The 25,480-nt window shown below is 36.1% G+C and overlaps 1 protein-coding gene across 3 annotated transcripts in view; it reads right to left on the bottom strand.

The window, feature by feature from the left end:
- Nucleotides 1-831: 831 nt before the first annotated feature.
- LOC149543358 (serine/threonine-protein kinase SRK2A-like) overlaps nucleotides 832-25,480 on the bottom strand; it is a 175,019-nt gene continuing 150,370 nt past the window's right edge. For all 3 annotated transcript variants that reach the window (XM_089798169.1, XM_089798168.1, XM_089798167.1), the window contains 5 exons: nucleotides 2,365-2,457; nucleotides 2,156-2,248; nucleotides 1,887-1,991; nucleotides 1,649-1,747; nucleotides 832-1,496 (listed from right to left, as the gene is read on the bottom strand). In XM_089798169.1, coding sequence (XP_089654295.1) covers nucleotides 1,218-1,496; nucleotides 1,649-1,747; nucleotides 1,887-1,991; nucleotides 2,156-2,248; nucleotides 2,365-2,457 — 669 coding nt within the window. In that variant the 3' untranslated portion in view covers nucleotides 832-1,217. The remainder of the gene's footprint in view (nucleotides 1,497-1,648; nucleotides 1,748-1,886; nucleotides 1,992-2,155; nucleotides 2,249-2,364; nucleotides 2,458-25,480) is intronic.

Raw genomic sequence — 25,480 nt, 5'->3', positions numbered from 1 at the left:
TTAACTATCATTAATTTCCAAGTTAGTTAGCAGCTGACATTTTCTTGTTTCTTGTTTTCTAATTCTACTGGCCCGGGATTTAGAGATTATGGAGCAATAAGGGGTCCGCATTCTATGTAGGAGTTGAGTTATTCGTTGCTCACAGGAATCAATTATACTGTGAGTTTAAAGTTGTGAGGGCATTGTTGTAAAGCCTTAGCGCTTCATTTAAAGATAATGAATTAATCTAGACGTGTTTGTTTGAAACTCGTGGTGTTATTGTTCTTAATAATTTGCCACGAATAAATGTGCATTAGGCTTCATGGTTGGTCATTCTGTTCATTAGATCCTTCCTTTGTATCTGCGTTAATTTGCAATTAGATCAAAGTGGTGATATATGCAATGTTCACATGTTCTACAAGAGGCATTGTATCAAACATACAGTGCGAGTTAGAGCTTCATGCCATGTTAAGAGTGTTCCAAAAGAAATATTGAAGCTGTGTTGAAGATAATTTATGGCACAAAACAACATTTGTACTACAAATTGCTCAAGGCCACAATGCACGTGGATCGATTACCCCTTCTTTGAGAGGCAAAGTTACCAGTGTAAATTTCCAAAGATGTCAAAATTTACTGGCAGTTTTAAACTAAATATATCATTTTCAATGAAAAAGTACTCGATCTACTTCTGACAATCTCAGAACATTCTTGATTCATTTAGTCTTTCACCTTGACATCAACTAATTGATCAACTTCTAATGGAATAAACCCAATCAATATGAACATTATAGTTACAAAGCTTTTGAACATGAAGCAAATAATTTTATGCTTCAAAAATTCAATGAGAATCGCTAGAACACAAAATGCAATCGATTCAATAAATTATTTCAATAAAATTCAGGTTTCCAAGTTCATCCATAGAATCCCATAACAAAGAAATTCTGTAGATGACAATGCAACACATTTCTACAATTATAGGATACAATTCCCTTCAGCAAGGAATGCATTCCAAAAAAATTCAAGCCCATCAGGATCTCAGTTGAAACTCTGTGTACAAGCCTTTATAAATCCACCCAGTGGATGCCAGATTATAGCTTCCACCTCTGTTCTTCAACAAACGAAATCCCATGTATATGACAGACTAAAACCCAGCATAGACAGCATGTGAAGTTCTAGAAATTCTTCTGGGGAGATGACAAGAATGTTGCCACTTCACAGAAAATTTTGCAGTCACATACTTACACTACATAAACAAATTCTCCACTGCTATCGATATCCAGGTCAGAGTCATTTTCTAGATCCATGTCATCAAAATCAAGATCATCTCCAAGATATTGACTTAGCCCAAATCCTTGTGCAGGAATTTTAGCTTCAGCAATAATTCTCATAATCTCATCAGTGCTTTGTGAGGACTGGTTCGTGTAATCATACTGATTATTCATTCCACCATCCAACAAGTCTGAGGGTAAATTCTTCAAAAACCACACATGATTCTTCATTTCAGTCATTGATATGCGCTGTTTGGAGAAACAAATGAACAGATAGAAAAGGATAAGTCAGAAAGAAGCTAAAATGTGAAACTTAAAAGAAAAATTATTTAAAGAGTGCTTTCAAAAGGGACATGCCATCTTTGAAGTCAATCTATCCACAAGGTTCGAAATTCACTGACCATGGTGGGATTTGCAACAAATATTCTAGAAAGCAGCTGCCGACATTCAGATGATATTTGCACGAAGTCTGGGATGGTGTATTGGACTTTCATTATACGCTGCAGATCAACATGTTAACATGATATCATAATACATCAAGAACCTCTCAAATTATTTTGAAGAAAATATCCGTATTAATAGTCTCTAAAAGAAGCTAAACTATTTATTTATATATTTCTCTCAATCAGACTTCATTACCCCAATAGTCTTTCGAAAATCCTTTGGTTCTGCAGGGTCCTCAAATGGGTAGGAACCTACTAACATGACATAGAGGGTCACGCCACAGGACCAAACATCTGCAATCTACAAAATTGATAGTCCAAAGTAAAAATCACATAAAGCAAAAGAAAGCTTGCTAAATTTCATTTTATTCAAAAAACAATTAATTATATAATATTAACTCAAGCAACTTCTCACAAATCAAACTGCAAAAGTAAAAACTGAGAATTAGTAGAGGCTCCCTGTACCTTGCCATCGTATTCTTTCTTGGCAAAAACTTCTGGAGCTATATATGCAGGTGTGCCAACAGTTGATTTGGGCTGAGAATGCAGTAGAGATGACTGAAAGACAATTGCAGCATTAAAAGCTATCTTTGATCTTCGAACACAACAATCAAGAGTTCCATATATTCCTACCAGCATGGGCATTTCACAATTAGAAGGCACAAAAAAAGTACCTTGGAATAGCCAAAATCACATATCTTGAGACGAGGGGCAGGACTTCCATCCAAAAGTGTATTTTCTAACTTCAAGTCACGATGACAAACTTCCTGCACATTTTCCAAGTAGATTTTATAAGCCTAAAGCTCTATTTTCTACATAACAAAAGTGAGCACATTTATGCACTTCACAATTCAAACGTATAATGAGCTTTACATCAAAGTAAAAATAAAGGAAAAAAGTTGAATTAAAAACTACTAGTCACACATGGCAACTTCTTTCCCACAAAAAAAAAATATTGTAAATAAAAAGTCAAGTGCAACCCATTGCATGTAATATTCCCTATTACGACTTTACTCAATTTCGCCCCAGAATTCCCATATAAGGTAATGGAATATATCTAGGACTGTAAATTGCCAACTTAATATCTTGATTTAGAGCCTGCAACCAGGTTAGCTACCATTATTTAAGATGAAGAAAGATATAACCAGCAATGTTATAAAGAGAACGCTAATTATCAATGTAGTTTATATAATACGCATGTGGGACTCAATAATACCTTCCCTAACCACCTATTATCATTATGAGTCCTTTGGAAAAACACATAAGCAGCCTTGAGTTCATTCCTATCCATCAAGCCCAAGATCAGGGACTGACACCCACCATTTGGCCTCCCTGCCCTGTGCCTACCCCCCCCCCCCCAGCCTCTTCCCTGCCCTCACCCCACCCCCCAGCCTCAAAGTAACAAAACCTCATTTTCCATATAAAGGTGGGACTTGTGAACCAGAGAATATGCCAAAACAAAACAAACCATGCATATATAATATTTATTATTTTGAAAAAAACAGTGGCCAACCAATAGGGGCCCAAAAAGACCTACAGTTCAAGTCCCAATAGATGTGCTTGATATTGTCTTTCCTGGCATACTGAATAAAGGAAATCAGTAGGATCTATTCTGTCTAGCCTAAGTTTTCTATCTAGTCAACCTCACATTAACATTCACTAAAATTGATCAAAGTTTGAACACACAAGAAGGGAATGAATTGCTACTAATTCTCCTCAACGTCAATTATTGAATATTCAGTGCTCTTTGTAATACTAGGAAGGGGCTTTACTGTAATCACATGGACCATGAGATTCAAAGGAGCAGATGATTCAAATAATTAGCAATTCTTTTCTCTGGATTGGATCAGTACCTCAAGAGTTGACTTTATCATATTATCTAGACTAATCAAATTGGTTATCTCTAGGTAAGCTGGTCTATACTTTCTACAAAGAAAGAAACCATTGTAAAGAACTCTTCATGACAAAGAAGCACCCCAACAAAAGTCCCAAAAATATTTCAATCGTACATAAACCTTTCTGCGAAATGATTTCCATCAATCCTAAGAAGAACAAAAGAAAACCACAGAATTTCTGACATACATGAAGCTTCTATCACAAAGGTCCCAAATATGTCTAAACAATAATCAGTTCCATCTCAGATTAGTATCTAGCATCTAGAGATTCCACATACTCTTCGTACTATGGAGAATTAAGTAAAAATCAAAAGCTTTACATATAAAGTCTATTAATGAAAAAAGCATTTCATACTGAATATATAAATGGCTACATGGTCTTTGTACTCAATATCTTCCACATGCATTCCCATGGTTGGCACCCTAACATTAGATTCAAAATTCAAAACTCTCACCTAGGTCTTGACGTCCACAAAGCAAACTGATCTCCTTTCTCTGTCCTAAGACAAAATCTTCTCTGAAATGAGCGACTGCTCCTTTTCCACCTAGTTAAGTTTAAAGAAAAGTATATAGGATCCTTCCTAACTATGCCACTCTTTGGCAAAAAATAAGTCAGAAAAAAATATCAAGATTAGCTAGAATGTAGCCCTTATTTTTCACTTCCCTTGTCTTGCCGTCCTTTTTTCCCAGCATAAGAAATTAAAATTTTGAATTATCCAAACTACCCTAATGACTTGTACACTAGCTTCCCAATCACCATTTAGTCAATGAACAACCTCTAAGGTTATATGCAAGAGCTTTTCTGTGAATACAAATCCTTACTCCTTTCTTGTCTACCATGAAGGTTAATCCTTTGCTATCTTAGTAGTTAAAGTAAGAACCAAAAGGCATGCTTAGCTTGTAACTAGAGTGGCTGCCTTTAGAATCCTACTTGAAAAGCCAGAGTGATTGAAAAAGCTATGGACAATGATAAAGCCTATGCTATATGGTGACAGCCCTAGACTTGCCTTGTTTTTATGAAGACGATATAACTTGTCATGTGTAGCCACTCCTTTGTAGTTTGAAATAAAATCAATAACCCAAGCATAACTGTAGGTTTTTCTATTTAAAATAGATCCAAAAGAATGCTTTTTTCGTTATAAAGTCACCTTCCAACTATATAATTTAGAAATCTGACACATTAACATTTTCTCTTGACAAGAACAAGTATGCACAATAAGCTCCTCAATTCAATAAGTGAGCTGGCTTTAGCAGCCTTGTCAAGAGTAGTTTCATGGGTCCTTACTCCATGGATCTTCCTCTACATTACTATCTCTCATTGCATCCATTTAGCTCCCATTCATGACCTCTTACACTTCCATGGAAGCTTAGGTTCTTCAAATTCTCCAATTCAACTAAGCATAAATGTGAAGGGGTACTCTAGAACTATCTTCTTCATTATAACACTTAGATTTAAAACCACTTGCAAAAATATTGAAGTCATATTTATAAACTGAGCCAATAAGTTTAAAAGTTTAAGAAAGTTCATTCCAGAATATTTCATCTATAATTATGGTTGATTTTTCTGATGTCAGCCTTTAGGAGTTTCCAAAATAAGAATTTGTACCCATATCATGAAGAGAAAGTGCAGAGGGGTTAATGCCTCCGAAACAAAGATTGCGCATTATTTAATTAAGTAGGCTGACATTATTTTGGTATGCAAACTGACCTTTGAAATGTTGAAGATGGCATCAGTGTAAAGTTTATAAGATCGTTTATTGGAGGAGACTAACTAAATTTCATTTTCAATACTAGAGACTAAATAACTACATCCTTCATTTCAAATTCAGCTATAAGATCTTGTTTGCATCTTTCAATTAAGTGATCTTCACCTATTATCAATAGATCATCGACATATAAAACGAGTATTAACATGTCACCATTAGATATTTTGAAATATATATTAGGATCAGCTTCATTTTTTAAGTATCCTAGTTTGGAGAGGTAGCTATCTATTCTTTCATACCAAGCTCATGGTGCATATTTGAGGCCATAAAGAGCTTTCTTTAGTTTACATACATATTGATTCTTATCTTTTATGACAAAACCTTCGGGTTGTTTGATATATACTTCTCCATTAATGATACCATTCACGAATGCAGTCTTGACATCCAATTGATGTATCTTCCATCCTTTGGATGTTGCAATTGCAACAATTGTTCTTACAAAAGCGTATCAAGCAACTGGAGCAAAGGTTTCCTCAGAATCGATACTTGCCTTCTGGGAAAAACCTCGAGCTACAAATCTTGCTTTATGTTTTTCAATACTGTCATCCGAAGCATATGTGATTTTGTATAACCACTTTGATGAAACCATTGATTTGTCTTTAGGCCTAGGTACAATATCCCAAACATCATTTTGTAATATGGATTGATATTCTTTGACCATGGCATCTTTCCAAGTTGGCAAGTTACGGCTTCTTCGAGAGTTGATGGTTCAAATTTAGTAAGCTCAGTTACTAGTGTAGTATAACAAGATTTGCTTTTGGTTTTCTTGCTCTCCTTGGAAATTTCATCTAGCTCAACAGCATTTTCTTCAATCATTTTCTTTGCTATAATGGTCTTTTCTTGATATTAGAGATGTCTCTATTTTTTGAATCTAGTAATGGTACATTTTCCTCTGATAGGTTCTCCCTTTGATTTTCAGTTTGTAGACTTTCATCAAAGTCTGTGATGGGCTCATCTTTTGTACTTGTTGATAGTTTTAAAGTAGTGTTTTCTTCAAATATGACATCTTTGCTGACTTTAACTAATCTCTGTCCAGGTACATAGACTTTATACCCTTTGGAGTTCTCACTGTACCCAACAAATTCCTTTCTTCCGAAATGGTTCTAACTTGGTTCTCTTTTCTTTAGGTATGTGAATGTAAACAGGGCAACCAAATATTATGAGATGACTTAAGTCAGGTTTAATTCTTGTAAAGACTTCTTCAACAGTTATGTTTTCTAGGATTTAGTGTGGGCATCTATTTTGAATATATGCAGCAGTATTAGTGGCCTCTACCCAAAATGAGAATTGTAAATTTTAATCCTGAAGCATGGCTTTTGCTGCTTCAACAATGGTTCTATTTTTCCTTTTTGCTACCCCACTGTTGAGGATTATAAGGTACTAAATACTGCCTCTTAATCCCAACAGAGGTGCAAAAATCTTTGAAAATTTTAGAGGTATATTATCCTCCATTGTCTAATCTTAGAATTTTTATTCTTTTTGATGTTTGATTTTCCACAATTTCTTTGAACTCTTTAAATTTTGATAAGACCTCATTTGATTCTTTGACCTTAAGGAAATAGATCTAGGTTTTCCTCAAGAAATCATCAATAAATATTATGTAATATGAGAATCCTCCTAGAGAAAGTGTTGGCATAGGTCCACATTAATCAGAGTGAACTAGTTCCAGAACGGATTTAGACTTGTGTCCACTAGGAGGAAAAGGTCTGTTTATATTCTTTCCCAGGGCACATCCTTTACAAATGCCTATATGTTTTGAATTTAAGTTAGGTGTTCCGGTGGTGATTTTTTCTACATTTGGTAGTGAATTGAATCCGATTTGTTCAAGCCTTCCATGCCATATTTCACTAGGATTTGTCACTTTGTGGCTAAGGGCTTTCTTTTGAATATTACATAAATTTATATAAAGTTCCATCTCTAGTCCCTATGGTGATAGCATTCTTGAAATTAGCATTTTTTGGCCAGTACAACACTTTGTGTTCCACACTTTGAAATTAGCATTTTTAGGCCAGGAAAACATGGGGAAGGCTTCCACTCCTGCAAAGGAGATTGAGGGACAAGATAAGGAGGTCCCTAGTCAACATGACCCTATGGAGACTAGAGAGGAGGAGCCGTTGGATGGGGAGGAACAAATTGATAAAGTTGGGTCCCCGCCGCATACCACTACTGAAGACGCGAGGTGACTCCCCGGAGAGGGAAACCAAGCTCTCCTTCCTGCATTCTGCCAAACTTAAAGCTGATTCTTTCCTCCAAGTCGATTCTTGGATTTATAATGAAATAATGGGGTTGAAGAAGAAAGTGGAAACCTTGCAACATAACGAGGAGGTTGACCGGGCTATTATCAAACACTTGGAGGTGCAAATGGGAGACATCCCAAAAAAACTTAAGGATTATGAGCAGAATCTTAGAATGCTTATCAAGGAAAGTGGAACAAAAATGGAGCAGGTAACTTCAAGCATCTGTGCTGCTACGGCGAGCCTGGGCAAAAGAGCAAATGAAGGAACCATATCTTTGGAGGGCCCTAGCAAGAGGACAAGACAAAGTTCGAGGAAGAAAGCCTTGATTGTTGTTGCTTCTTCGGCTGCTAACTCCATCCAGGATACGGCTAAGATTGGTAAGGAGGCAGTTAAGATGATCACGGAACTGCAATAGTTTCTTTGGGCCTTCTTTTCTGGTGGGTTCCTGTTCAGGTCCTTTTTGCTGGTTGTTACATCTGGTTCCCGTGTTTGGTCCTGTTTTCTGATTTTTAATTTTAAACTGTATTGGAGGTTCCAGGTCCTTGTAAAACCTAGGTACTTTATTTGGACTATGTAAGTGGTTTCAAGTCCCTGTAAAACCTGATTTTGGTGCTGCTTCTAGTAGGTTTAAGGACTCTTTTCCTAATGGTTGTCTTGCTTTTTCCTTTTTGAGGATGTGAAAGGGTTTCGGGGTCTCTTCAAAACCTGTTTTTACCGTAATCTAAAACACTTTGTCTTCATTAAAGGTGACTTGGTACCCTTCATCAGCAAGTCCAAAAAATGATTCTAGATTCCTTTTTATGCCAAGTATGAAAAGAACATCTTTTAATTTTAGAGTAACCCCAGTTCTTAGTTGTATAGAACAAGTCCCAATTCCTTTTACTAGATAGGTAGAGTTATCTCCTATGGTGACTCTTTCAGTGAGATAATTTCCAAAAGTTTCAAACTTATTTCTGAATCCTGTTATGTGGCGAGAAGCAACATTGTCTATTATCCACACATTTTTGTTGGATTTCCTCTCACTTGATAGAGTTGAGTAGAATAATAGATTTCCATCCCTTTTTGTTTCAGCTAAAGAAGCTAAGATTTTTTCCCTTTCTAGACAATTTCTGAAGGTATGTCCAAATTCCTCACACTTGTAACTTTGAACTTTGGAAAAATCATTTCTTTTGAAATTATTATTCCCTTTCCTTTTATCATTTTTATTTCCTTTGAATTTCCTCTTCTTCCCTTAGTTATTAAAGACTGAGAAAAGAGCTTGATTTTCTCCCTTTTGATTTGAAATGATCCCTCTAGAAATTTGTCTTGATTCATCTAGTGTGCAATAATTTTTTAGATGATCAAAAGCTAGTATTGAAGGTTTGCTAACGACTTGGATGAATGCTTCCCAAGACATAGGTAATTCTCTCAGTGTTATTATGGATAATTCTTGGTCTTCTACTTTGTTTCCAACAGAAGATAGTTGATTTTTTATTTCGGAAATTCTTCCAAACTAGGATGAAATTGACTCTCCTTTATTCATTTTTGTATTCATTAGTTGATTTTTTAACGTAATCAATCTACTTGAGTTGTTGATCTCAAATGTATCCTTAATTGTTTTGAATACCTCGAATGCTTTCTTGAGATTTGAGATGAAAGGAATAATATGATATTTTACTAAATCAACAACGATTTTCTTGGCTTTATTATTTCGTCTTTTCCAAGTGGCCTTTTCTGCCTCATCTTCGAGTATTGAAATGTCTGATTCAATGAATGATTATAATTCCAATTCTTCAAGGATTGTTGTAATTCGAATTTTCCATGAAAAAAAGCGTGTTGCTCCTTCAAGTCTATCCTCGACATTGTTTGACATGATGTCTCTTTGGTTTTAGCAGTCTCTCTACCAATTTGGCTCTAATGCCATGTAAAGTTTATAAGATCATTAATTGGAGTAGACTAACTAAATTTTATTTTCAATCCTATAGTGATTCACAACTCTGATTCTGAATTCTATTGTATAGATAACAGTAACTTGTAAATGTGTTCAGACTTCCTTTCAATGTATTGATCAGAATTTCTTCAAGTATATTATTGCAGTTCTGTTTATTTTACTGAGATAATATTGCCACTTTTATTGATATATCTCACCAGTTTGAAATGCATATTATATATGCATTGAGACATGATTACGTAGGGGCATGACACTATGTACTCATGCCCCAATACATAAATAACATGACTTAACAAAAGCACCGATTCAAAACACCATCAGTTTGCAACATGATAACAATGAGTTTAGACTGAATACAAATCTGAAGCCCGATACACTTAACATTATTATCGGGATACATCACAAGCCCGATACAGAGTAATACAGGTCAGACTAATATAAATTGATACAAGTTATCGGTGACTTGGCAACTTTATATATATATATATATATATATAGAGAGAGAGAGAGAGAGAGAATTAAACTTTAATATACAGTTTTATCATCAATCATATAAAATCACGTATATCATATTTGCCTCAATTTCCATTAAGCTAATATTCTCAACAATCAGGAGGATGAAACAAAAGTTATGGAAAAGGATTCCTGCCTAGCTAAGAGGGAGTGTTAATGTTATTGTAGCTATGGTCAGATTCCTTCAGGCCAACATAGATAACTTAAAATTTGTTATGTATATATAGCATAATCAGTATATTATTGTGAGATAATATAATTATATTATTCGGCAAAAGCCTACAACACCACGGTAAATTGTGATCCTCTCATCTGGGAGCTATTGGGTTCGAATCTCCTCGAACTTAACACATAATAATAATAAATCTCAACAAACAATAATACTGAAATAATAAATGATCTAGGCTTCGGCCCATTAACTATCAAATATATATAGTTATTGTGATAATATAATTTTATTATATTTTTTATGATTATATATTAATTATATAACTAGTTAATATGTAATTAACATTTAATTTATGGGGCTACAAGTTAAGACTGGTGACCCTTGGTGAAAGGGTACCTATCACATATATAATGTGATGTGCAAATCTCATTTGTTAAACATAACAATTGAAGGAAAATGTAGATGTATACACCAGGATGCTCAAGAGAGACAGCAGCATATTCTCTATGGTTGGGAGGGAAATAATGAAGTCAATGCTCATGGGTCCACAAGAATAATCAGATAATATGGTATATGAGTGGGATGGATTCCCTACCTATGATGAGAAAATATGTACATTTGAATTAAGCCCTTATGTCATCAAACACCATACTTCACGTCATATATAAACTTGTTGGTCAATACTATGTTTGGAGGATACTAGCACTATGCATCATGTTTGAGAAAGAACAAAATATGTATCTAGAAAAGCAATTTACTGGACAAAGAGGTCACAAGTTGGACATGATTTACAATTCCACAGACATCAGAAGAACTTAGGAGCAATATCTCTTGAGATGTGGAAGTATAAACATTAGTTACTTTCCAGATTTGTCTCTGGACAATTCAAATAGCTCTCATATTTGATTTTTGACATGTTCCCAACAACAATAGTGGGAGACACAAGCATGATCGAAATGAACATTTATGGCTTGATTAACGACAAGAACATGGGGTTTGGAGTCCCTTTGACGTGAGGAATGTCATTAGGGGATAATACCAAGGTTTGGTAATTAATTAGACAATTGGTTTAATACTCCCTGTTATTAGGAGTGATATTTTATTAGTTCGATTGAGTTGAATATATCCTACGGAGGATCTAATTACCATGGATCAATTATGCCTGTCACTTCAAATTGTTATGATGGTCAAAATACCTTCAACACATTGTATTTATAAGTTTATAATGGAGATGACAATATTCCCAATTAAAAGTGCTTCATGGATATCTCTAGTTCAAGAGTTCAAATCGACTAGTGCATAAAGAATTCAAGTTGTGTATTTGCACATATATCTAATATTTTGTTCTACTGGAAACACCAAATACAGATTACATTTGATATTGAAATGCCTCATATTGGAGACTGAGTTCCAACTCTCAACATAATTTGCACTCAAGCAATGTGTAGAGTCAGACAACTTGTGCATTTGAAAGGAACCTCATGAGTTTGTTGTGAAATCGCACTCCTATATACTAGAAGAACTTTTAAAGGAAAATGCATCCTACTAGAAACCATAGGAGCCGCTCAGGAGTGTGTGATGGGCATTGAATCTTTGAGAACCATCAAGACTTGAGGGGAACAAAAAGAAGTTTTTGCAGAATAAGGACTCATATTCCCTTGAGTGCACCAGACGATAAAGTTTGTGTGTTGTAAAAGAGTTCTAATTATTTGAACCAATGGTCGACCTTACCTTCTCGATTGGACACTATTTGGAGGGCTCAGGATGATTTGAAACTACTATTATCAGTAACAAATCATCAATGTCTTGCCTCTATATTTTGTTTGAGGCCTAGAATTAAGATTTCCTTGCAATTTTGGTGGCTAATCACCACCCTAGTCTATTGAGTGTTTTACAATTTTGTGAAGTCCCCATAAGGAGAAAAATTTGCAATCACTTCGAGCGATCGTGCAACCATAAGGAACATCGATATTAAACGACAATTGAGGTTTCATTCATATATAGGATTGAGTCTCTGGATATATATGTGTAGTGTAGGCCAACGTGTTGGTTATCCATTCCAATTCCACCACAAGGACATTAATGTTGTACAACACATTTTCTATCAGTAGCCGCATGGTCTAGAGATATCTAAATTCCCTCAAATAGGTGATTTCCCAAGGATTCGTAGGTCAAGTGTCAATCTATACATAGAGCCTGAATCCTTCCCTTGGTATCTTCTAACATGTGATAAGAAAACTTGGATGGTCATCAAACCAGATACAACTTGATGCATCACACCATTCCACTCAACATTTTGAACTCAGTCATAGTGACCACATCACTACTTAGTAGACACACAAAATGCATGTGGTGTGAAAGTGATGTGATGTGACAACTAGTTTTGCTCCCACCCTAATTTATTCTAGGTTCTCCTTAGGTCTTTTTCTTGACCTATTAGGGTTGCTAGTTACCCTACTCTCCTTAGGATCCTATCCATGAGGTCCTAGTCCATTCAACTAGTGCACACCAACTAGGTAGAACAAACATTCCCTTAGTACCTCCTAGGCTTGCTTTGACCTTATTGCTTCCTCCTCATTAACTCCACAGTCAGCCCCAACTTCATAACTAACACCCCAAGTGAAGGTATGAGCATCTCAAAAGGGACTAGGATACTCTCCAAGACTTACTACCATAGTTGGAACTGAAACCCTAATCGAGTTTCAAGAAACACATAAAGTTGCACAAAATTGCTTGCAAAAATGCTACAAGCAATTAGCCCTTGATTTGATGAAAAATTGGATTAACTTGCAAGAGTCCTTAACAAGGGGGTAAACCAATCATAGATTCAGACACCCTTTTCAGAGTACTAAAGGATTCTTGAGGTCTCGGGTTCTCAAAACATTTGTACAGTACGGCCTACAATAGTGCCTAAAAATTAGGGTTTGCAAAGAACTTGAACCAGTCTGACAAGAATAGGATTCTACCCTCCATACAACCTTCACCAAGGCCTCCCACTTCAATTGGGGCTTCAACACACATCCCTCTATTGCATTCCAAGATTTGATTGAAGCATTCCAAGCATTTAATCCATCCTAACACCTCTACACTTGGTTGTGATCCCTAGCCATGCATCTCTGGCTCGCATAGTGCATCATGACAAAAATGTCTCCATTGTTTTCCAAGGCCCCTCCTTCACTATATAGTATGTACAAGGAGTCATTGTCCTAATCCCAAGAGCCTGTACAGATCCTACAGTGGGAAGAGGAGCTATGACTCCATTTTTCTCAATTGCTTGATTCAAAACAATAGGCAAGCAAGAAACAAAACAATTTATTTAAGCAACTAAAACCCTACAAAATCATAAACTGATGTTATACAGAATCTTAAATTGGACTCCTCCAATACTTCTAAACATTGCGGATTCAAATTCAATACATGAAAATGCCAAAAACCTCAAAAAACATAAACAATAACTGTATTCTTGCTAACAGTCTGTACACATCAAAATGACAAAAACTTCCAACTCTTTCAAAAGGTCAAGGGTGGCCTTAAATACGCATCCCCAGTCCCATCCTAACTATTTCAGACAGTTACCAAGCCCCATCTACAAAGTTGCTCGAACACAACAAAAAGTTGTCAATGTTGTCAATGACAACATTGACAATTTTTGAGCAATTTTTACATCTTTTTGAGTTTGACCCTCAAACTTGCTCCAAAGGTTACCAAACTTCACCAAAAGCCTTAAATTGACTTAATACATGTAAAAAGGACCCTATATCACTTATTTGGCCATTCTACCCTCCAAGACCCAAAATGCCCTATTTTGACCTAATCATGCAACTATGAGCAACTAAGGCCTCATGAGGCTTCCTAAACTTAACATAACTCAAATTAGGACTAGGTTAACCCTATTATTAGCCTAGTGGTGTGGCTAGCACCACTACAAGCCAAAATATCCTAGGAGGCCTAGGTCTTCCATAAGCCTACCTAGGTGCCCCTACATCATCATGCAGGTTGAAGAATGAAGATTCAACTTGCTGCCATGAGGCTGATTTGGCGGCACATATCTAGATCAGTTTCTTTCAAGAGGAAATGTTAACATTCAAAGGGATTCTAACAAATCCATCAAAGACAACCATGGATGAGGCGATCAAAAGTTTGATATTAGATTCAGAGCAACCTTGGACGATCAGGTCCGAAGGTTGATATCTATTTTAGAGAGCAACACCATCATGAAGATCTACTTGATGCATTTTCCTCTGTGAGAGAAAAGTTTGAGCTACGATTTCTTGTTTTTAAACTCTTCTTCATGAGGAAGAAGTTTTAAGGGAAATCTCTTGTAGCATTTTTCTCTAAGATAGAGAAATTTGAGGTATCATCCCTTATAGCATTTTTTCTAAGACGGAGAAATTTAAGGTATCAACGCTTGAATCATTTTTCTCTCAGACAGATAAATTTGAGTTGTCAATCCTCATTATGTATTCTTCTTTGTAAGGGAGAAGTTTAGTGAAAGCCCCTGTTCCATCCTCTAGGAGTAGCCATGGTATATGTCATGTGAGATAATCCATGACTTAGCACTTGTATTTATTCAACCTCTGGGAATAGCTATAGTGAACGTCATGATGAGATCACGACACCATGTTGAGTGATTATGTGATGAGCAATTGCGGTCATGAATATTTCTAGTCATAGGCGTAGCCATTATGGACCCATCCTCTAGGAGTAGCCATGGTGGAGGTCAAGTGAGTAATTCCATGACTAAACATTTGTGTCGAGTCATCCTCTAGGAGTAGCCATGGTGGAGGTCAAGTGAGTAATTCCATGACTAAACATTTGTGTTGAGTCAACCTCTAGGAGTAGCTATGGTGACCGTCATCGTGAGATAACGATATCACATGAGTGATTTTGTGATGAATATTTGCATTTGCTTGCATTTCCATTCATGGGAGTAGTCATGATGGACCCACCCTCTAGTAGTAGCCATGTTGGAGGTCATGTGAGTGATTCCATGACTAAACATTTGTGTTGAGTCACCCTTTGGAAGTAGCTATAGTGACCGTCATCACGAGATGGCAACATAACACGAGTGATCTTGTGATGAACATTTGTGTTTGTTTGCATTTGAATTAGAAAAAAACAGCTCTAGTGGTTGGCTATTTCGATTTTTCAGCATCTTTGGAACTTCACTTTCTGGTATTTCATCAAGCATTGCATACTTTGTGTTTCCTTTCTCTATTTCTTTTTTTACTACTAATATTTGTACATGACCTCCTTATTGAATATCACATCTCTACTAATAAAATTATGATTTTCATAACAACCTTTATGTTATCTATGTTCACCTTAAGGAATTTGACCATAGCTGCAACAGTTTCTAACAAGAAAAAGCACCTTAAACTCCCACAAGAAGATCTATCAAGATAAGTAGACCACTTGAATGATACTCTCCTTCATTATATTATGTATTGATTCATTATGATGAACCCAAAAGTTATGAAGAAGTAATGCAAGTAAAAATTAGAAAGTGAGATCAAGGTATCAAAGAGGAAGGGCCTCCTTGATACAAAATCAGACTTGGGACTTGGTTCAATTGCTTTAACGTAAAAGAACATTGTAGAACAAATGAATTTACAGAGAAAAGTACGATGGAGAGAAGAAGCTACAAGAAAAGACTTTCTAGAAAGGGCATTGCACAAAAGAATTCTCGTGTCATGGAAGTAACTTAAATTAGAATTTAGAACTATTCTAAGTCTTGTGGGTACAAGAGCCTTGCATCTGAAACAGCTAGGATGTAAAATAGCTTTTCTCTATGAAGATCTGGAGAAAAAAATTCACACACAACAATCGTACAAGCATGAGGTCAAAGATAAGGACTTAATGTCCAAGCTAAAAAGAAGTTTGTATGTCTTGAAGCAAGCACCCTAGAAGTGGTATTCAAAATTTGATTGTTTTATGGTTAATCAAACTTATAACAGATGTCATTCTAATAATTGCGTTTATTTTAGAAGATTGAATAATGTTAGCTATATTTTCCTATTTAATATATGTTGACGGTGTTAGTCCCCAAAACTAGAGATTTGAATCCTATGAGCCTTGCCAATCTCAATGCTGGGATATCCAATTGGTTATGGCCAACTTGACAGGACAGATCAACTTGATCCAAATCCTCTACATTTATGGCTCTACAGGACCAACATGGATACGCCTATTCCTAAGCCAACTCCTCTGGCTTTGGGCTTTTTATAGCAGATTTTTTGATCTTAGATGCAATGAGATTCTCCTCCAAATGGATAGGATATGAAGAGAATTTAGTCTGCAACACTTTGAACAAATATGTGAGAGTGCTGAAAATATGTTTGCTTTGAGATTTTAATTATAACTTCAAGATATGAATGTTGTAGATGAAATTGTGTGAAATATTAATATTCGGAAATTAGAATACTTATACGAAGTTTATGAGATAGCTTAGTTCATACATCTCACGAAGAAGTATAGATATTAATCAATAATTCCAACCACAAAACAGATGACAATCTTCTAATGACTTCAAAGATCAGTGCTTTGTTTACTTGGGTAGTAGAGTCTATCACAATGCAGTTTTTTAAGCACAAGCTTGTAGGACAATATATTTATTCCAATATCATCAACTGCTCTAACTTCTAGAGTGCAGAAGATTTAATCACATATGCATTCAAGTCTAAATGGGTTTTAACTTCTTTGGAGGGAAGACCAATAAGACAAGGATAAGGAAAAGGACACATTTCTCATTGAATCCATGATTGTCAAACAATGAATGCTATATAAAAAACCTTTCTATACAAACCAGACCAGAGACAGTTCACCAATTTCCTTGATGACTACAAAGGACCAGTCTTGCCTGCAATTATGTCTATGCCTCAAATAAACAAAAAAAAGAATACTTTACTGCTCATGAAGATTCAAGTACATGGGTTGTATTGCAAATTGTGATCCTTTCCTATAATCCAAGTTACGAAATCAGACATCTTAATCCTTGTTACAATGTAGAATATTATGTCTGTTTGGTTTTGGTGCCCCTTATTTATATATGAACAAAGAGTTGTACAACTACATCTCAAATGACATGCCTCTTTATAAGGATGGGTAATCCTTATGTCAACCTATACTATTGTGAGATTATGTAACAAAAAATCCTTAATATAATCTGTAATTTAATTTGCAAACTATAAGAACTACGGTATCAGTGGGTAATTAATTTGATTGTCTTTAGAACATGCGATGCTACAGGATGGAAAGCCTGCCTAGAAGTTTTCAACATGTCATTTGATCTTCAGCAATTCTGGAACTGTCTATGAATTTGAAACAATAATCATCCTGCATTTTTACTTCCCCAAGCACATTGATCTCCTCTGAAAGTGTTGGCTAACCCATGCTTTGTTTTCTGTTTCTTTGATATGATTTTCTTGAGCTGTTGCTTCATTTTCTTCTTCTCAAAATAGATTAGAATTTCCCTGTGAGTTTGCTAGCTTGTCACCCGCCAATAGCAAAATTTGAAAATATCACCGACCTGGGTGAAACAACTAACTTGACACTTTCAATTACAGGGCGCAGCGAAGTTATCTTCAGGCCTTCTCGATATCTGTTATGTTCATTTAATCATTATCGTTTTCCTTATTATGTGTAATCCCTTTCAAAAAGCTTATCGAAGGATACTCTCCTATTGATTTTGCGGGCCAATGAAATTTGCAAATATCCTCTTTTTGGCAGACACAGATATCTTTGAGCATCGTCTTGTCTGCTTCTGACTTGGTGATTACTTTCATCACTTGTTCTGGTTGCCAAATTTGGTTAGGACAGATGTTGAATATCCTCCCCTGATTTTCCTCCGTACTCAGCTATACAAATTGGTTTATACTCAATTTCTAAGATCTTCTGTCATGCAACGATTCTCCTTGACAAAATCTGTTCACTATCTTTCTTGGTTGGGTGTATTCGCAAATGGTATAAGACTGGATACCTCTACCCGTTTTTGCTTACTATGTAGCACTGACTCAGACTTTAATCTATTTGTTGAATGGAGTCATATGTACGCTAAGTTGGATTGCTGGTTGTCAGATGTTGAAAAGAATCCCTTAGCATTATTATATGCAAAGTGAAAACAACGAATTAGTTAGATGGTGTGATGTCCCCAATTTTAATGTAATAATTAATTAGTTAATTGGTCCCTGGGATTAAATTAAATAATAAATGACCTTTAATTAATTAATATAAACATAGGGCCCAAATTAATAAAGTAATTAAATAATAAAATAATTAGTATTGTTGGCCTGTTGTAAAACTCTAGATGTTTCTTGGCAGCCTTTATATGGAGATGGCTAGGCATTGTAATAAGCATGGATTGGATTTGATTTCACTTTGTATTTTTGGAGACTGGAAGCTAAAGGTAGTTCATGCGCAACTTTGGAGGTGAAAGATCCTCCCTATCCCATGATTGCAGTTTCACTGTTGCAAGGCCACCCTATTCTGCCATTGGAGGTATCATTCGGATATCTCATCGTGCACCAAATTGGTTAATCATCGCATTTGACTTCTTTGTATTTGCTCAGATCTTGTCTGATGTCTGTTTATATTCAACTATTGGATCTGAAAGTAGTGTATTTTACTAGCTCTTGGCAACCTGCTTCCACAAAGTTAGAACGACCTACAATCTTAGACCATACAACCTACATCATTCTCCTAGCATAAAGACTCTGCATAACAACTGTAGTGAACATACAAATTATGTCCAAAGCCAAATATGTCTTTAAGACCCTCCGACGAGAACATCATTGTGGTATCAGAGCTGGTGATCTTGCTAGCCTATTGGGTATTGAGATTAAATCATGGTGTTGAGCAATGGTTTGGTTGATGCACTGAGAGAGCTAAGAAGAAGTCAAGAAAGTCTCCACGAACAAGCGAAGAAAACACTCAACCTCTTGCCAAGCACAAGGTATATTCAACTATTGGATCTGAAAGTAATGTATTTTGTGTAGCTAGCTCTTGGACAACCTGCTTCCACAAAGTTAGAACAACCTACAATCTTAGACCATACAACCTGCATCATTCTCTTAGCATGCAGACTCTCCATAACAATTGCAGTGAGCATACAAATTCTGTCCAAAACCCAATACATCTTTAAGACCCTTCGACGAGAACATCATTGTGGTATCAGAGCTGGTGATCTTGCTAGCATGTCGAGTATTGAGTTTAAATCATGGTGTTGAGCGATGGTTTGGTTGATGCACTGAGAGAGCTAAGAAGAAGACAAGAAAGTCTCCATGAACAAGTGAAGAAAACACCCAACCTCTTGGCAGACACAAGGTGGTTGATGACGACTTTCGCTCCTAAGACCCAACGTCAGGAATTGCAAACCCCCACCTTGGTTGAGTTGCTGAAGCAAATCAAGCAAGATTGGGTGATTAGTGGATGGCAGAAGGACATATCTTTGAAGGATTATATACAATCACGAATTAAGTATTTGTCATCTCAGCAAAATAAACTCTTCAACAATGGTCAAAAGCGGCATATTGATAAGTGGCTACAAGATGAAGTCATATAGACATCAGAGGATATGGACAAGCAAAAAACTCTAATTGCCCTTTAGATGGCAAACAACAAAAGTATGAAGACAACCACAAGGTTGGTGATGTAGAAATCATTGAGGTCGAGGAACAAGAAAAAATTATAGATCTAAAACAAGATGACAACCAAGGCAATGTTGAAGTGGACACTTATAATATTATCACTATGTGGAAGGAGAGCAAGGTTTCAAATCTTCTGGAGCATATGGATAACAATTTGGAGTTCCATCAAGGGAAACACAAACCTAAAAGTGTAGGTTACCAACACTCATGTGCAGGAACAATTGCTACCATTGATTCATTCTAGAGTCTATCCTACAATGGTAATAACTACAATCTTTTTGTGCGAGAGACTTCCTGGCGAAAGAAACAGGGTTTGCTATGATACGAGGTTCCAAACGAGGTTGATGAACCTGATGTCATTGTTGTATTTTATGATTGGAATCTTTGGGATCCTAGTGACTCCAAACTCAAGGATGATTATATCAGAGTGGCACAACGGAAGTTTGAAGATAATGCATTGCAACAAATGATTGATGCCAATGCACTAATTCCATCAACACGATTGGTTTGCGACCTAGAGCTTATGGGCTTTCACTCAAGAAGTAATCCAACATTCTGTTGTCAAAATCTTCCCCTCCCAAATGCATCTGAATATAATCAGAGAAAATCGTTCCAATGCAAACAAAAGCCCCTTAAACTCTCATAATGGCAAAAGAATAAAATTAGACAAAATTGTTCCCTGTTTGGCAAATCGGCAAGTCTCTTTAGGTAGAGAAATATAGAAGAGGCAAGAAAAACATTTCAATTGCCTTTTCCATTGTGGAGAAATGTAAGCGAGGCCTTCCCAGAATGGAGGGAAAGCGGATGAATTTCAGTTGCAACCAATCAGTATTTGATGACTTTCTTGCACACGCAGAGCATTCCATGATAAATATTTTGACAGCGTTTTATGAATTCTACTACACTTCACGATGGCTAGGGTTTGAAAATTTACAATCTGATTCCTCTACGAAGAAAACTTGTAGTCAATTTGAGAAAAGATGATTTGGTCCCTGGTAAAAGGCAATTACAGACTTATTGTCATGGTGTTGCTTGTTGCTTGTTACGGACTTGAAAACTAAAACTGAGCGCCAATGTCCTTTGCATGGACCCGAAAAGAATATCAATTGTGAAAAACTAAAACTGAAATAGAAATTGCAATTCCAATTCCACCTAATTAGGTGGAATATCAATGCTCATTTTGGGGCAAAAATGGGAATGTGAATTCCAATTCCCAATTTCGATTTGGCACAACCCAAACTAAGGATTTGAAATTTTAGGAGTTCAGAGATTCCTATTCCAATCCAATTCCCACAGCCAAACGGGCCCTTAGTTAATTGGTCCCTATAAATAAATTAACTAATAAAGGATCTTTATTAAGCTAATATAAACATGGGGCCCAAATTAATAAAGTAATTAAATAATAAAATAATTAGTATTGTGGGCGTGTTGTAAAACTCTAAATGTTTGATGAACGGTGCTCACCTCAATACCATAAACACATAACAAAAACTAGGGCATAACAACAATTTGTGAAAACAAAATTTGGGCTTCCTATTATCACTGCAAATGCCGAATTACAGAATTCAAAATTACAATATGCTAACCCACATGGGTGGCTTCATTAAAGTAATCTACAAGACAAAGCTGCAAACTATCACCAAAAGTTGTCCTAGAGAATGTTGGTGCATTTCTTAAATAGGCAATTTTATGCCGCCCGAGAAGGTTCTAGATACTCAAACTTAATATCTAGAGCCGACAAACCCTAACAATACATATAGAGTCGACCAAATACATTTTTGACATTTATTTTTGAATTTTTGGTCGGCCCAACTTCGGAAGGCCATAACTCTCAAACCATTGCTTTGTTTGGCTATTATAACCACTTTTTAGAATCCTTAGCTTCTAATCTTAAGGCCTAAAATTTGTACAAGTGCCTATCCGTCAAGTTTTAGGGCCTCATCCAAGCACGTTTAGGCCTCCAACGATGAGCCTAAAGTTTTTATACCAAAATTGCCCACCATAAATCTGCAATGAATCCAAGAATACTCATGATATGGTACTGAGCCTCAATTGGTAGGCTGATATATCCAAGATGAATATCCACCTCTAAAATTAAGACATTCCGAGCTCGTATGACTGACTTACTAAGTAGCAAGCCTCCACAAACATCAAGTATGCATTAAGACAACCCTTATTCAAACAACTGAAATGAAATATTTTTGGCTGATGCAATATTGCTCTTACACCTAGGATGCTCTTGCATCAGACACCCAAGATAATTTGAGAAGTGACCCAATCAAGTCTCAGGTATTCAGGGGAAAACCAAGACGGTTAACCTCCTCCCTTGCTAGTCATGATGAATCTTCCACAAGCCTCCCTTTCCATTTGACCAGATAATCTTCATAAGTCTTGTTCCTTCTACTTTCGTCAACATGACTATCCAATATATCCTCAATCTCCTTTGTAGCCAAACTAGATTTTGGAATACTCCACTGCATTTCTGCAACTTCATCTCCCTCATCTCCTTCATAATACTCTGTCAAATCTGAAATATTAAATACTAGTGAAATATTCAATTCAGCAAGCAACACCACTTCATAGACATTTCCGGAATCATGCATTTTCACTATCTTGCACGGTCCAAACTTCTTCATTTTCAGCTTATTATATGTAACCACTGGAAAACGCTCCTTTTGCAAATGAACCATGACTTCATCTCCAATCTGAAATTCCTTATACCTTCTTTTCACATCTGCCTTAGCCTTGTACTGTGTATTCATCTTTATAATGTGCTTCCTCACCTCCTCAAGGATATTCTTCAAATGTTTAGCAATGTCTTCTATTTCAGCACTACTTATTTCTCCTTTATCCAATTGCCTCAATTCAGAAGCATTTTTAGGAATGCTTCCGTATACAATCTGGAATGATGATTTACTAGTACCTCTGTTGACAAAACTGTTATATGCAAATTCTGTCTACGGTAAAATCAGACCCCATCCTTTTGGTTTATCTCCAACCAAACATCTCAGCAAGTTTCTTAAACTACGATTCACAACTTCTGTCTGCCCATCAGTTTATGGATGATGTGATGAACAGAACTTTAAATCTGTCTTCAATTTCTTCCACAATGTACACCAGAAATACCCAACAAATTTGGTATCTTAATCTAAAACTATACTCTTTGGCAGACCATTTAGTCTCACCACTTCTCTAAAAAACAACTCTACTACAAGAACATCACTAATCTTCTTGCACGGAATGAAATGTGCCATCTTTGAAAATCTATTAACCACCACAAAAATAAAATCATGCCCTCGCTGAGTCCTTGGTAATCCAAGAATGAAATCCATGCTAGCATCCTCCCGTGGATTCTTTGGTACAGGTAATGGTTGATAAAACCTCAAATCTACTTCACTCATTTTGTCATCTAACATACTCTACAACTATGTACAAACTTCTCCAAATCTTGCTGCAATTGTGGTAGTAATAATTCTCACCAACCAAAGCAAGGTCTTATCTCTCCCAAAGTGTCCAGCCAATCGTCCACTATGCTTCTCCTTGATGAGATTCTCTCTCATTGAACTTCTTAGAATGCAAAATTGGCTCCCTTTGAACAACATATCATCTAGGATTATGAAATCCAACAACTTTGTCCTATCAAGTGTAATAGGTTCTGTACAACTCTTCCACACTTCACCAAAATTGGGATCCTCAAGATAAAAATTATTGAGTTCCTTGAACCCAACCACCTCAATCTGCATTTTTGTCAACAAAAGTTGTCTTCTACTAAATGCATTTGCAACTCTGTTAGTTTTCCGACTCCTATGTTTCAAAACAAATGTATAACTCTGCAAAAACTCAACCCACTTCAAATGTCTTTTGTTACAAAACAAACTCCTTAGGAAGAAAATAGTATCGCCACTTCTTCAATGCCTAAATTATAGCATAAAATTCCTAATCATAAACAAAATATTTTCTTTTTGCATGCATTATTCAACTTCTCACTAAAATAAGCAACAGGTCTACCTTATTGGCTCAAAACAACACCTATTGCAGTACCACTAACATCACAATCTACTTGAAACACCTTATTAAAATAAGGAAGTGCTAAAACAGGCTCCTCTATAACTTTTTGTTTCAATAAATTAAAACTCTTATCTATTCCTACAGTCCACTTAAATTATTTTCTATCCCCTCTCATTTTTTCAGTCAAGAGTCCACAAATACTGCTAAAACCTCTTATGAAGTTTATGTAAAAACTCACCAATCCATGAAAAGATTTTACCTCTGTAGCACTCTTTGGAGTAGGTCATTCAAGGATAGGCTTCACTTTCTCCAAGTCCGTCTTTAGACCCTCTGCTAAGACTACAAATCCCAAGTACACCAACTCCTTTACAAAATTGCACTTCTTCAAGTTTATTAGCGACTTTTCTTCCCTCAACTTATCAAACACCTTTCAGAGCACCAAATGCTCCTCCAATGTCTTACTAAAGATCAAAATATCAATTAGGTAAACCATGACAAACTTGCCCAAAAACTCCTTCTGTACCTCAATCATGAACTATGTGGAAGTGCTCGGTACATTGGTTAACCCACAAGGCATGACTAACCACTCGTACAACCCTTTTCTTTTCTTGAAGGCAGTCTTCCACTCATCTCCTTCTCTGATGTGAATCTGATGGTACCCACTCTTTAGATCTATCTTTGTCATAGTTCCCAAAATCACTCGAAAATCGCCTGAATTGGCGATTTGGTTCAGACCAGACGATTTTTTTGAAATGTGAATTGTCTCGGCTGATTTTTTCGCATGAATCACCTGAATCACCAATTAAGGTGATTCATGCCAAAAATTGCCTGAATCGGTCCTAAAAATCAGCCGCGGCATGCAATAAAGTTGGCTTCATTTTTTTTTAAAAACACATGTATTTTTTCTTTTCTTTTTGGCCTTTCCTCTTTGTTTTAACCCTAAAGGGCCTTCTAATTGGTAAGCATGAGTAGAAGAGAGGAAAAGTGAGAGAGGAAAGAAAAACCACAAGTTTCCAACCAGCAAGAAGGAAGAGCACTAAAGAGATCAGAAGTCCATCAGGGGAGGCCATAAATTCTATTGGGAGCATTAAGGAGTCAATATCAACACTCCTCAACTCATTTGCAAGAGGTAAGAGCTGATTTTTTTTTGCATGTTAGTGTATTATGCATTTTTTGTTAAACTTTTTTAGTTCTCATTTGCAAATCTTGAATGTTTTTTAGTTTTATTAAATTGCAAACTAGGGTTTGTTGTTTTGTAGCTTTTGTTTATTAGTTTCAAACTCTTATATTTTACAAGAATTTTTTTATTGCAGCAGCCCTTTGCTTTCATTTTCCGCAATCGGTAAAAAAGATGAATGTTGGAAATATAGTGAAGAGTTTCCTGGAAGAAACAAATTTCAAACGAAATGTATGTTTTGTAAAGAAATAAATTTTGGAGGTATTTATAAATTCAAATGCCACATTGCTGCTATACTTGGACATGATGTTACAATTTGTACTAAACAAACTGTTGAGGCAAAACGCACTTGTTTAGTGACATTAGAAAAATATGAACAAGAGAAATTGAATAAGAAAATGCAACTTGAAAGGTTAAGGGCTATTGGCTCCCATGCTCCCATAGCCGCATC

The sequence above is a fragment of the Cupressus sempervirens genome, chromosome 8, assembly GCF_028749045.1.
Source record: "Cupressus sempervirens isolate cs-2001-9-10 chromosome 8, ASM2874904v1, whole genome shotgun sequence".
NCBI lineage: Eukaryota > Viridiplantae > Streptophyta > Pinopsida > Cupressales > Cupressaceae > Cupressus > Cupressus sempervirens.
Note: the sequence above shows the minus strand (reverse complement) of the source record. Positions and strands in the feature narration are given on the sequence as shown.